Source organism: Vanellus vanellus (assembly GCF_965231255.1).
Source record: "Vanellus vanellus genome assembly, chromosome: 7".
Lineage (NCBI taxonomy): Eukaryota > Metazoa > Chordata > Aves > Charadriiformes > Charadriidae > Vanellus > Vanellus vanellus.
In genome coordinates, this window is record NC_138912.1 from 23039096 (window position 1) to 23052599 (window position 13504).

The following is a 13504-nucleotide window of genomic DNA, read 5'->3' on the forward strand; positions in this document are numbered from 1 at the left end:
ATAGTAACAATTACCAATCATTATTATCTTTAATAATTTTTATTACAGCCGAGCTTTTGCCGCTCAAGTGCGGCCACCGGGAGACGGTTGCCCGCCCCCGACGGACCCCCCCCTCCCCCGCCCCGCCCGGTCCGGGGCGCGGGGGACCCGCGCCCCGGGCCGGGCGGGGCGGGGAAGGGGGGGGTCCGTTGGGGGCGGGGCAGAGGCGCGGGCGCGCACGGGATTGGCTGGCTGTGCCTTGAGTGACAGCGGCGGCATCTTCCCCCCCCCCTTCCCCGCCGCTTCCCGCGGTGGCGGCGGCGGGGCTGTAGGCGCCGCGCAGTGCCCGCAGCCCGGGCAGCCTGTGCCGCCTTCTCCGCCGCTATGGGCCGCGGGGTCGGCCCCCTCCGCCGTTTGCTGCTGTCGCTGCTCCTTCTACCTACCGCCGGGACGGGAGGACGGGCGGCCGCCGTAACGGCGGGGGAAGCGGAGGCGGCGGAGGAGCTGATGGAGTACCGCGACCCTTGCAAAGCCGGTAGGGGAGCGGGCGGGCTGCAACTCCGGGAGAAGTTTGGCAGCGCGGTGGTGGCGGACAGGTGTTCCCTGCGAAGGGCATCTCGGTACCGCACGGTACCGCGCGGCGGGACCGGCCCCGGGGCTCACCTGGCCGCGGTGGGAACCGCTTGCGCATCCCGCTGCTCTCCCAAACCCCGGCAGGCAGTTCCCCGTCCCGCCGGTGCGGGAGGTGGGGGGGTGTGCTGGTCCCCCTGCGCCTCCGCTGCCCCCGTTACCTGCGGGTCGCAACCCCGGCTGGGAGGCTGCGCTTTTTTTTGGTTTTTTTTTTTTAATTATCTCACGCTCCCCCAATCTCTTCGCTCCCCCATCTGTTACCCGCCTCCCCCACGCGAGATGCCCCCTGCAAAGCCAGGGGAATGCCCGCCGGTGCTCTGCGTTTTGGTGGGCTTCCCCCCCTTCCTTCCGCCCCCTTCCTTCCTTCCCCCCCCCCCCCCCCTCCCTTCACCCATCTAAGCTTTTTCTGTGCATTTTTGCAGCCCGCCGGCAGCTGTTCCGACTTGTCCCGGGCTCTGTCCGGCCCGAAGTTGCGGTGCGCGTCCCGCAAAGGCGGGAAGGCGCCGGCGCTCCGCGGGCTGCCGCTCTGCCCGGCGGCTCTGCCGGGGCTCCCCGGCGGGTCGGCAGCCGCTGCCGCCGGCCCCGGGCTCCAGCCGAGCCTCCCTGCGAATCCAGAGGCTTCACAGCTGCCCGTGTGCAAGTTACCGCATCCCTCCCGCTGCTGCCTCCCTCCCTCCCTCCCTTCCTCAGAGTTTTCCGTGCCCGTGTTAGGCTGCGCTCAGTTGTTTCTGGGCTCCTCCTAACCCTTTTCAACCGTTCGATCTCTCCGAGAGCTTCTGTCATCCCTAATAGCTTAATTTGAAGGGAAGGCGAACCCAGGTTTTCTCTTTGGAAAACTGGGTCGTGCTCTTGGCGTGACTGTTACTCCTTTTGGTTCCCGCTATCAGCGAATGTTGTGGTCTTGTGAATTGCTTCTCTGCTGGGAAATTGGCAATCGATACCTTGTTAGTCTTGTTCCATTTACAGATAACTTTGTGCAAAGTCCCATTTTCTTAATACTGTAGGAATCGAAAAAAGGGAAGGAGTTTCTTTGTGTGTGGTGTTCTCGGTCTCTCTTTTGAGTTGGGGCTTTGCCCCCCGAATGCTCTCCTAGCTGTTCCTCAGTGTCCCTTGGTGATAGCTTCCCTTGTTATCAGCTCTCCCCTGACTGCTTTTGGGGGACTTGGAGCCGTATCTGCTCACGTAGACGAGCAATGTCTATCAGAGTCCCTCTGTATAGCAAGTTGCTTAACTGGCCTTGTGCATGGGCTGAGTTGCGAGTGGTGGATTTTATTCCAAAATTCAACTCAGTCCTTTTCTCTCCAGAGTATTTTTTGCATAAAACGTTCACTTGATCAGTAAGTCACTTGTGATTTGATATGTGGTTTGGTGAGTTTTTTTTTAATTCTTTTTAATCAGTATGGGAGCCAGCCCACCTGAACATGCTTTACTGTATTTGGTGTCTACTCCTAAAGGGTAATGAATTCATCTCTCTTTCCAGTGGAAGCAGTTGTTAGTGATAGAGCTATGGTTCAGACCTGGAGGGCTGCGGGTACAGGACTCTGGCCTTCCTGTCTGAAAATGTATTATCCTTGCTTTCTCCTCAGAAGTATGGCATCATCTCTGGTGTGCCTCACTTGCACGTGGGACTGTTGGGTATTACTGTCAGGTCAAGTGCGCGGAGGATGAGGAGTGCCCTTTAAGGACCACATAGAGAATATTTACTATAATGGACTTACCTACATCAAACAGGGAACCTGCTGCAGAAAAGGAAACAAAAATAATTATTTCCCCAACCTGCCACTTACCTGCCTTTGCTGTAAAGACCTTTTCTTTCTCCTGCAGTCCCCCCATCTTCCAGGCTGTCTGCCTGTACACAGGCTTCTGCAGGTACGCAGAGAAGAACCTGGACTGCAAACAGCAGCTTTCCTTCATTGTACATCCTCACCTCCTCTCCTGGTGGGCAGAAAAAAACTTATGTGTTATTCCTGTCAGTTCAATTCAGTCAGGATTAATGGCAGAAATGATCTTGATGTTCTGACTTCTCAGGGTTTGCCTCTAGTACTTTTCCAATGTCTTCTTTCCAATAGAGAGAAAGGAGTGAACAAGACCTCTGGAGGTCCCACAGTCCTTTTCTGGAGCCCAGGGTCAGGCTGGTGTTCCTGACGGTGCTGGCACACATCTGTCTGTGGTGGGGGCTGCCAGGCAGCCTAGCCCGGCATTGCTTTGGCTTTCCTGTTGTCTAACCTGAGGCTTCAGTACCGCAGTTTAAGTCTGCTTTTCTCCCCCAGCCTGTGTTGCTGACCAGGACAGTACGGTGCCTTCTGCTTTGCTGCAGCCTTTCTCCCCGCTGAGCACTGTCACCGGATTTCTCGGGTTTCAGTCATCTTTTCTATGGACTGTATGACTCTGACTCTTCCAGTCTGTCCAGACTGGCTGTGCTTTCTGGCTCTCTGATCCAGTTCCTCTCCATGTGGGCTGCATCAACCTGAAGTGCAGAGCACTTGGGCTACAAGACACACCTCATGTGCCACGTACCTCTCTCTGTGCACTGAATGGCTCCAGTTTTTGAAGTCAGGCCCAAAACAGAACAAGCAAAGCTTTTACCACACGGACCTGTTAAACCTTGCCTCTGCTCCCCTCCCCGCCTTGCATTCGCAGCCTTCTTCCTCTTCCAGTGTTAGACCATTAATAGAGCTAAGCAGGTGTTCACCGCTGAAAATGCCATTCCAAAGGGTCAGTCTGGTCAAGGTTAACGAGTGAAGAGATCCATTTCTGTAAGTGAGAAGAGGTGAAGGCACCTCTAATGGACTTGTCCTTCCAAGACGGGCTATGTTGGAGCTGTTGTCTAACAGGAATTCTATCATGCTCTCTCCCTGATGTGCTATTGTGGTGAGAAGTCTGCTTAACTTCCTTGGACCTGAGTTTCTCCACTGGACAGTGTCCGTATTTGTCTAGAAGCATGACTAGCGAGAGGGCAGTGATTGCAGACCTGCTGTGAGCTCAGGTGCCTGGTACGTTTTGCGAGGGAAAGTTTTTGATGGTGTGTGGAAACAGAGCTGGCACTGTGAGACTTGCAGGCATGTTTCCATGGCTGCTGTGGGCACGAGCTCCTGTGCACGGTCTTGTGGCTGCAGATTGTATGCAGGTTCTTCGACCATTGTGAAGACAAACTGCTGCTCCACTTATGTGTTTTCCAAAGCTGTTAAAACTACAGTGCTTTTTCTTTCTTTCCTTCTTTCTTTTTTTTTTTTTTTTTGCTGTAGGCTAATGGCTGTGACCCACAGGCTGTGATAGATTTAGATCTGGCAGGTTATGAAATGAAAGCTCGCCAGTTCCTCATCCTTGCAGCTTATGCCCTGAGGTTGAGTGCAGACTGTCGATGGTTGATCTGCTAGACGGGGAGCGGAAAGCCTGGCACACGCTCCTCGCTGTTGCATTAGCTAAGGATGCAATAACCTCCAGCAGCAATGCGAGGGCAGACAGCACAGGGCACAGTAACCTCCTAAATCACTGCAACTACTGAGCTACTGGTACAAACCTGTGTCCAGTTCCCAGGGCTCAGCTGATGGGTCATAACTCCACTGCTGCTCAACCTCTGAACTCCAGCCATCCAGGATTTCCTTTTCCTCATCTGTGGCTGCTTTCCTGCCTTTTCAATAGGGTTGGAAGAGAGCCTGAATGGCTGATAAAGGGGCAGTTGAGGCAGGGCTGCACTGTCGGTCTGAGTTGCCCGGGGAGGTAACAGTGCTGACTCTGCTGGTGGGTTTTGCTGAGTGCTGTGGGCAGGTCACTGGAGCTTGTCAGAGGGAACAGTGCAAAGGTTCCTGCCCAGATCTGCTCCGTTATAGATGGAAAAATGTCATAAGCCTGACATGTGCTTTGGACACACCTGCTGCTCAGAGGGTCCAGCTAAAGACACCCAGGCCAGGGTGCAGGTCTGAGCGAGACTGCTGACAGACAGGCAGCAGGAGGAACGATGGATGCCTGGTAAACAAAACAAGCGCATCCTGCTGGGGCTCCTCAAGCAAACTGGAACCAAAGGAATTAAATAGGCTGCAATTCGTTCTGGTAGTTATTTTGGTGCAAGCTTATGTGAACTTCAATTTGAGGTGAAGAGCAGAATCTCTGAGGTTCAAAGTGACCTCTGGGGATGGTATAGTCCGATTTAGTCAGCAAGGGGAGGTGGGGGACATAAATAGGAAGGAGAGCTGGGCACTGAATGATTTGTCCCCTGGATATTTACAGGCTCAATGACGTGTTCCATCCAGCAACAAGCCTGTGATGAGGCTCTTTGCCTCTTGCCAAATCAGCAGGTGAGGAGAAAAAGCTGCAGCTTGGTCTCAGCATCTTGGTTCCTGGGTACTTTGGCTCCTGGTATGGCACCTCCTGCCCTTTGTGAGCCGGGGGTGCAATGCTGCTTCCCAAGGCCTGGCATTTCCCTCGGTAGGTCATTTTCCAGGGTGGGGTCCATTGAGGATCTCCTGTGTTGCAGTCCCCTGTTTGTTGGTGCAGTTGTGTCTGCTCCGGCTAGGTGGTTTATTCTCATGTGACGTGTCCTGTCTATAGGCTGACCAAGTCCAACCATGGGCCAACCCGCAAGTTTTGACTCCCAGGCCAAGCAGGTGATGCAGTGTTTCTCTGCACTGGTGTCTGCGTTAGCAGACGGGCAGACCTTCCTGCATAGCCGTGTGCTCCTGAGCCAGGAGGGTCTGGGGCTCCTGCTGCCCGCGCGTGCCTCGAGTACCCTTCAGGAGGGTTTGTGTCGCTGAGGAGGAATTGCGTAGAGGTACAAATGAGCCTTGCAAGCAAGTTCAGCTTCTTTCCGTGAGACTTGGGGCCAGAGACATGGCTTTTGCTCAGGGCCGTTGCTTGTGGAGCTCCTGAGCAGGCAGACCTGGCATGGGGAGGCTGCGAAACGGTAGTGGGGCTCTGGCAGGTCGATGGCACCAGCAAAGTGAGTTAGTTCCCAGGGATCTTGCGATCTGAGCTCAGAAGGGGAAGAACTGAGGCAGGAGGTGTTAGGGGGCACCATTAGGGAACGGAGCAGTAGTCCCGTCTCCCTCGTTTCTTTATCACTAAAAGAGTTGTTAGAGGAGCAGTTTGGCAATGATAGAGCAGCTTTTCCTGCCAAACCACTGCCCCTTCGAGGGTGGATGCTGTTTCCCCAGTCACAGGGTACCACTGTGCATCCCTGTTCCTGCTCCGCCTGCTGATTGGATCCACCAGCCAGAGTTCTCGCACCCTGACTGAGTGCTGTCCTCAGAGAAGTTCTCGTAGAGAGATGTAAATTGTCCTTTGCTGTCACTCTGTTCCTCCTCGGTCTCCCTCTGTATAGGCACAGCGCCTTTTGTTTTGGAGGCAGCGAATTTCGTTTGGGTTGTGGTGTAAACATCTGAAGTTGCGTGCAGATATTTCTGTGGGCAGCTGAGGAATTTACTGTTGGGAACTGAAAGCCTTGCAGGGGTAATCCAATGAGAAAGGGGAGAGAGGAGCTGTAAAGTCTGGGTCACTCGAATATTGCTGGAGTTTGGGGTGGGATGCAGATGCTGTTTTCTCTGTTGGAAGCACAGATCCGTCACGTTAGCAGGGAAACTTGAAAGCTCTTTGCAGGCTGTGCTGTGGATCCAGCCCACTCAGTTCTTGATGGGGACCTTCCTGCAATCCTGCAAGTTGTCCTGTTTGGTTTGGCAATGGCGGGAGCACTGGCAGAGCACGGGCTAGCCTGCCCTTTGCTTGGGAATCCCAGATTCCCGTGGAGGAATCTCATTTCTGTCTTGCAGGTCTTCTGTAAGGCTTTGAAGCCTCTGAGCTGGTGTGGAAGGCGTAGGTGAGCATCAGTACAGCTGTGGTGAAGGTACCAGTGCCTCTGGCATGGGGGTCTGAGTTGTAGAAGATGGTGGTGGTAGCCAACAGCTTACCCGAGGGCGGTCAATATGGTGGTGGCGGTGCTGGGAGCAGAATCCTGGTCTCCTGACACTGGAAGCCATGTGGGCTTCCAGAAGAGAAAGTTTCCTTCCTCCTTTCTTTGCCACCAATACTTACACAGGTGCTTTGAGGGAAGAGTCTGGGACATAACCCAGTCTGTAGATTCCTCAATGCTGATGCAAATGTTTATAGAGGAAGGAGAAAGGTCTCACCAGCAATCATTCCCCTTACCTTTCCCCCTGCCCCCAGTAGGTTGCAGAAAGGGTTAAACACTCAAGGAGGAAGCTGAGTGAGTCTTTTTGGGTGGTCTGGGAAAGAATGAGAGAACAGACTGTTCAGTCTTTAATTTACCTGCTTTGAGGAGGTGACAGCAGTCCCAGAACGGAAAACAGGTGGGTGAGGACTGGAGACACCCCATCTTTATAAGCATTCAGCAATGCAGCTGGTTGCTGTTGGGGAGGCTGTGTTTTGCAGTGAGGTAGAGCTGCAGCAGAAGCTTTCTCCTCAAAGGGAAGGTTAAAGGTGGCTTTTATTATAATCCTAGCCAAGAACAAGGTAATGGCTGTGGCTTAAAGGAAAAATAACCACTAAGCGTTTTCTTGCAGCTTGAGATTCCCAGGTACAGAAGCCGTTGGCCTGGGGAATTTGAGAGCAAACCCATTTGATCCCTGGGCAAAGGAGCGCTTGAGATCCATGTCTAAGGTCCTTCCGGTGTTTAGCTGTCTGCTTGGGATCTAACAAAAACATGCTTGATTTTTGACATTTCTTGGGATGTGTTGGATCTGCTTGTCCTGTATGATGTGTGACCGTCAGTGCTGTACCTACACCTTGGAATTCAGCAGTGGACAGGACAAGGGACGGACAAGCTTAGGACAGAGGGCTTTGTGTCCTTAAAGAAGCCCGGTAGGGTGGGGAAGAGGTGTTTGGAGTTGTCATGGATACTTCTCAGCAAAGACCCCCGTAGAGCTTTTATTGCACTTTGTAGTGTGGGTGCAGTTCACAGGTGTATGCCCTTGACCACCGCCTGCACAGGTTTGATCAGTGAAAACTGCTCGTTCCTCAGGTGTTCCGTGGTGTAAGATTAGTAAGTCACAGAGCCCCAGCCCAAGGCATTTGGAAACAGTGCTGCAATTCCTCCAGGCTTCAGAAGTCCACAAAAGCCAAGGATCTTGGTTCGAGGTGCTTTCTGCTTGTGTAATTACATTCTGCCCTCGCAGTCGTGCTTGGAGTTTTGCTTCTCCCTGTGTCCTAACCTCCTGCGTAGGGTGTCTGTGCCTCGCTGGACGGCTAACCCAAGAACTAGCTGCGTTGTACTGGTAAGCCACCTCCTTCTCGCTGCTACCGCTGTGCCCGTGGCTGCTGCCCCAGTCTGACTGGGGAAGAGCTGGGTCACCGCAGATACCCGCTGCAGCGTCTTCAGGCTCCCGCATTTGTACTTGGGAAATCAGAGGCGCCTGTGTGGGCCTGATACGCTGGATTTTCCAGCCTCTTTTCTCCAATGTGTTAATTTCCTCTTTTTTTGTCATGTTGCCTTTGCTGCAGACCCTTGTGCTCTCTGCCTGCTTCCCTCTGTGTTTCCTACAGATCTGTTTTGGATGTTCCCCCCTCTCCCTTTTCCTGAAGCTCTCTCCAGTCCCTGCCTGGAGGACTGCTCCAATCCTTCTCTGCTTTCTGCCTCGGGTGTTCTGTGATGCTTTCTCCCCTAGGCTGTGGAGTACCCCATCTCCCTTTCCCGCCCCAGCAGTAACTCATGCTGTTCTCCCAGTGGTCAGTAGGTTCTTCCATCCTCCCTCAAACCAGGACACTCGCCTCACAGCAGCCCTGTGCTATGGTATACATTTACCTGCTGTGTTGCGTGTTATGAATGGGTTCTGTGCAACAAGCTGGTTGCTGTAATGGGTGGGGAAGACGCTGGCCTGACGGGGAGGTCTGTGTGGTCTTTTTGGAGATGGGCAGCCTTGGAAGGAAGGACGTCATCGAACAGCCTGGTTGCCCTGGATCACTAGTGTTGCAGGTACAAACCTGCAACAAAACTGCTTTCAATTAGTGCTGAAATATGCATTCAGTGCTCAGAAGGGATGGATGATCGAGCAGAAACTGACTGTTGTTTTGATTCAGCTGCTAGGTCTTCTGTTTGTTTTTTTTTCCCCTCCTTTGTTGTAGCTGAGCTCCCAGAAATGCTGATCTCCACGGGCGCCTGTACTTTGATGTTCAGATCCACTCTAGCACTTCCTGAGCAGGAAGGTTCCCTGTCAATAGAAACTGCTTAAATGTGCAAGGAAGCCCTTGATTAAAGAACTCTCAATGATTGATTGCTCTTTCTTGGCCAGTTTGTGTCAGCCCAGCTTGGAATGGAGAGAAATGTTTAACTGCGTGTTGAGAAGGAAGCCCACGTGAAACCCCAGCCACTGGTAAATCACCCTCTGGTTTGACTGATACAAATTGTCAAGAGACCTGTGGCTGCTGCCAGTCCATGAATTGGCTCAGCTTTAGACCCGAACAGAAATTCGCATCCTCTCAAGGCATTTTATATTTGTGCAAATGTCAGCACCCAAGCCAAAAGCATCCGTTTAACCTCCCCATCCACAAACCCCAAAGCTGTTTGCAGAGCAAACTGTACCATGGTGTTATAAGACACCAGTTCAAGTCTGCTGAGCAATTTATCTCCTCCTGTTGAATTAGCATTAGAGTACGGCTGAGTCCCTTTGTCTCCCGCTGGTTGATATGGTCCTGGAAGGTGCAGAGAATTACCTTTCTCCAGGCCTCAGGTCATGGCTGTGGGTGCTGCCAGTCTCCCACTCCTCACCAGCGTGACTTTGAACACAGACAGCATTGCCTGCACGTAGTATTGCCTCAGCAGCAGCGTTTTCATTTGCTCAGAACTTTGCCAAAATCAGCTATTTTGGTTGGTGTTTTGCATGCTGAAATTCAGGTGAGACCGGCCGGGGGTGGTTCATTCATTCATTTCCGAGTTTGGAGGAGAGAGATTTATGTGCAAACTGCGCCCTGCCTCCCGCCAGCAGCGGCTGTGCCTGACAGAAGGGCCCGTCCCTGCTCCGGGGGCGGATGTCTGTTGTGGACGTGGAGGACTGTCCGCACTGACGTGTGCGTTGGCAGGATGCTGCGTGATCAAGGTATTGGTTCAGTAAGGCAGTGGTTTTGCTTTAAAATTCCCCAGATATAAAAGCACTCAGATGTACTGGGCTTGCAAAGTCACAACTCCCTCTTCAGAAATGCCGTCGTTAGGTCTACTTTGGAGCTTGTGTTGTAGCTCCTTGGGCATGAAGGTAGACTCGGATGGTGTGAACTGGAGCTCCGACTCTCTCGAAAAGCTGTCCTGTGCAATGAGTCTACCCCGAGACCGCATCAAACAGGGGTAACACAGGGGACTTTGGCTGCATTGCCCACGTCTCTGGGGCAGAAGTTGGGTAGTAAATGAGACAACTGCTGCAGGGGAAGCTTGGATAGCTGCATGGCAAAGGTGTTTGAGCTGCACTGGAGTCAAGAGGCCCCAAACTGAGAAATAGCGGCTGGTAAATGATCTTGGCAGGCAGTGGGGGAACCCAATAGAATGACCTATGAGTTAAGTGGTCGTGAAAAGGATGGAAGTCATGCACCTGCATTTCCCTTAGTGAGTATTTCTGGCCTGAGTAGAGCTGTTCCTTGGGTGGCCTATTGTCAGTAGCTCAAGCTAGATGTGGACAGGAGAGTGATAAAACAGCAAGGGTCTGCACTTTTTCCATGGACCCTGTCAGTAGGGCTCCAGTCAGAAGAAACTGTGGGTCAAAGTTATATGCACCTGGCTTTGGGTGTTTCATAGTCCAGAGGTCAAGTTCAGGCTTCTGTGGCCACCAGATCTTGTACCCTGCCATTGTCCGGTGGCTTCTCTGCTGGCTTGTCTGCTGGCTTGTCCGCTGCCTGTGTGTTCTCGACAGGAGTGAGGCACAGCTCCCTACTTAAAAGTGAGTTTTGAGAAGTTTTGGCCGCTGGGCCAAGAGCTTTCCAAGTTCCTTGCACAGTGTGACTTCTGGTGCAGTCTGGATTTTGTGGTTCTAGTGCAGTTACTCGGAGACCTATAGACCGTTTTGTTTTGTCCCTGCTGGCACTGCTGACCCGGGAAGGCAGAGGCGCTCCAGTTCTTGGGGCTGACCCTTTGCTGGGGGGGCTGGGGCGGCCTGGGGGGCTGGTTTTGGGGTGGAGAGAAGGCTGTTACTTGCTGTGCTGTTGATGTTGGAAGTGTGTTTTGCTCTGAGCTGCAGCTGGCCCGTGTATCAAGCTGCTGATGTGTTGTGCAGTTGACCGCTGCCTGGATTTAATCTCTAACCTTTGATTGTTCTCGAAAGCATGTTCTAGGGATTGCATTCCCACCCACACTGCTCCTGTGACCCCTTCCATTTCCTGGGTGTCCAAGTACAGAACAGAAAAGATTCATTAACCTGGCAAGTAACCTCTTTTTATGGGGGAAGTGATTTTCCGTCACGCTTTGTTAGATCCTATTGATTTCTGTTTTTCCCCTCTTTGGCCTCTTCTGCCATATATTCTCTTCTTTGTCATGCTTCAATAAGAAGGTGATATGTGATATGCTGGGGTTTTGGTTTTTTTTGCTGTTTCCTGGGCAGAAAGCTGGGATCTCCTAAGGCCATTGCTCGAATGCCCAAGTCTCTGCCTTTTCTTGGAAAGCTTTGTTGTCAAGGTAAACTGCTGGTTAATAATGGGATGTTGACGTGAGGAGTAAAACCTCCTGGCTGCCCTCTTTTTTTTGTCTTGACATTGAGAAGAGCATTTTCTGTTCCTTTGCCCACAGTACAATCCCTCATCTCCTGGCAAAGGTGAGTTTGCTGTGGGGTTTTGCAAGCGGTTTTGAAAGCATGTGTGAAACGGAGACCCTCAAACCATCAAGTGTGCCAGCTCCTTCTGTCCTGCTGGGCGCTGTTGGGGGCTGCGTCCCGATGCTTTTGCAGTGCCCGTGTACCTCATAGCTATGCCTCTGCTTGGTGTGAAATGGAAGGAGCTGCCAGATTTGGGCTGTCCCACTGGCTCGTCATTACAGGAATAGACTGGCAAGTGTGAGGGGAAGAGGCACGTCCTTGGAGCTGGGCGGGACGGCATGGGGGTGTCCCCTGTTTCAGGAGGAACAGGGCATTCTGTTTAGAAATTCCACACAGGGAATGTGGAAAATGTTTTCTTCCCAACAAGTTCCCCTCCTCCTGTGCACATCTGTATTTTCCTCCCTCCGGACAGTCACCTTTATGCTAATGCAGTTATTGCAAAGATAAAATATTACAAAAGTAAATGCTAAATACATGTTCTCTGGGCAGGTTACCTCAGTTTTGAGAAGTCTGTTGCTGTTTTGATTTTCAGACAGAACCTTTCTGTGATTCAAGGCAGACTGGTAGGTGATATTTCACTACTTGGAGAAATAGTTTCCCTTCCAAAAATACGCTTTTGCCTTTTGTATGAATTTCACAGCTTTCACAGTTCTTGCTAAATTCCTCATCTTTATGTGTGGATATTTTATGGTAGACCAATGTAGAAGTATTGCAATTGACGTGTCAAAGACTTAAAATCTAAGGCAGCGTTGTTTTTGATTTTTGTATTGTTACAAGAAGCCGTATTCTGAAGAAATAGTTGGCCTTTGCGCTGCCTGTCCGATTGCTGCTCAGGTTCAGTTGGTCAGAATGAGGAGCTCTACCCAAGGGGGAGAAATAAAGCTTGCTACAGCAAGGTTGTCATCTAGGTTGTCCTAAAGGAAGGTGAATGAAGAACAGCTCCTCTCTGAAAGCTCTGCACCTTCCCTACAATAGGCAATCAAACCCTGAGGGGTCAGTGAAGGGTTGTGAGCTCTCTTGGAAGACCAAGCAAACTGATGCAGGGGGATGTGGAGTGGAGAGCTGCACTCCTAGCTCTCAGCAAAAGAGGGCCAGGCTGTTTGAAGGCTTGTTTTCATGGGTCAGCACATCACATGGGAGAAGGGGGAAAAGCTGATGGGAAATTTTTGTAGAGAAAGAGGATGGTGCTTTGGTGAGTGGAATACACCATGAAATTCTTGAAGACCTTACCAGATCATCGCCTTCACTTTTAGTTGTGAGTTGACAAACAAGCTCACAAGTCTTAAAATGCATTAGATTCGGCATTTAATGTTGCTGTCCACGTATTGCTTTGAAGGCTTTGAACTTTCAGTTTCTATGTTGTTTTTTTGTTGTTTGTTTTTTTTTTTAAAAAAAAAAATTCCTCCTGTCCTTCATTAACCCCAAAGACTGCGAATATACATTGAAAGGGGGAGCAATAATCTATACCTGTTAAAATACAGTTTGGAGTAGATACTTTGGAAGGTCTCATAGCAACGTTGCCAGCTTTCGCAGCTTTGCTATCAGCAGAAGGCAGCACCATCAAAGGAGCAACTGGATGTGGGACTGGCTAGGGGAGGGCTGGGACACTAAAAATATGCTTTGGAAGGATGTTTGCTATCCAGTGTGAATGCTGGGCTGGAGCCCTGCAGGACTCTGGTCTGGGCAGTGCTGCTTTCAGAACGCCAAAATGCTCTTTCAGTCAATGAGAAGGCTCAAGGGATTATGTTTAGGGGTATTACAGGTCCTGTTTCCCGTGTAAGGGGTAGACCTCTTCTGGTCTGTGATGGTGCTGTGTGATGCAGGCAGCTGCTGCTTCCTCGAGGGCTGGCCTGAGGATGCCATCGTCCTCTGGAGAGAGACACTCTGGAATGAGCCATGTCCTGGAGAGGCTGGAGGTGAGGGATGGGGTTGCGTTGCAGGTGGTGCCTCTTCTCTCATTCTTCTGCTGGTGGTGAGGCAGAGGGGGTGATGGATACACCAGAAGTCCTGTGTATCCCGGGGCTCTTGTTACTCATTACCGAAAACCTGCCAGCAACCTCTGTTACACTGTCACAGGCCAAGGTCCTGGCATTGTCTCCATCCCCCTGCCTTGCCCTGGATTTTGCTAACATGCATGAATGCAGAGTCCTGAAATTCAG

At 51.7% G+C, this 13504-nt stretch overlaps 1 protein-coding gene across 1 annotated transcript in view; it reads left to right on the forward strand.

The window, feature by feature from the left end:
* Nucleotides 1-363: 363 nt before the first annotated feature.
* TLL2 (tolloid like 2) overlaps nucleotides 364-13504 on the forward strand; it is a gene marked incomplete at both ends in the record, with an annotated part of 95953 nt that continues 82812 nt past the window's right edge. The window contains one exon of the mRNA XM_082486090.1: nucleotides 364-514. Within this exon, the coding sequence (XP_082342216.1) occupies nucleotides 364-514 (151 nt within the window). The remainder of the gene's footprint in view (nucleotides 515-13504) is intronic.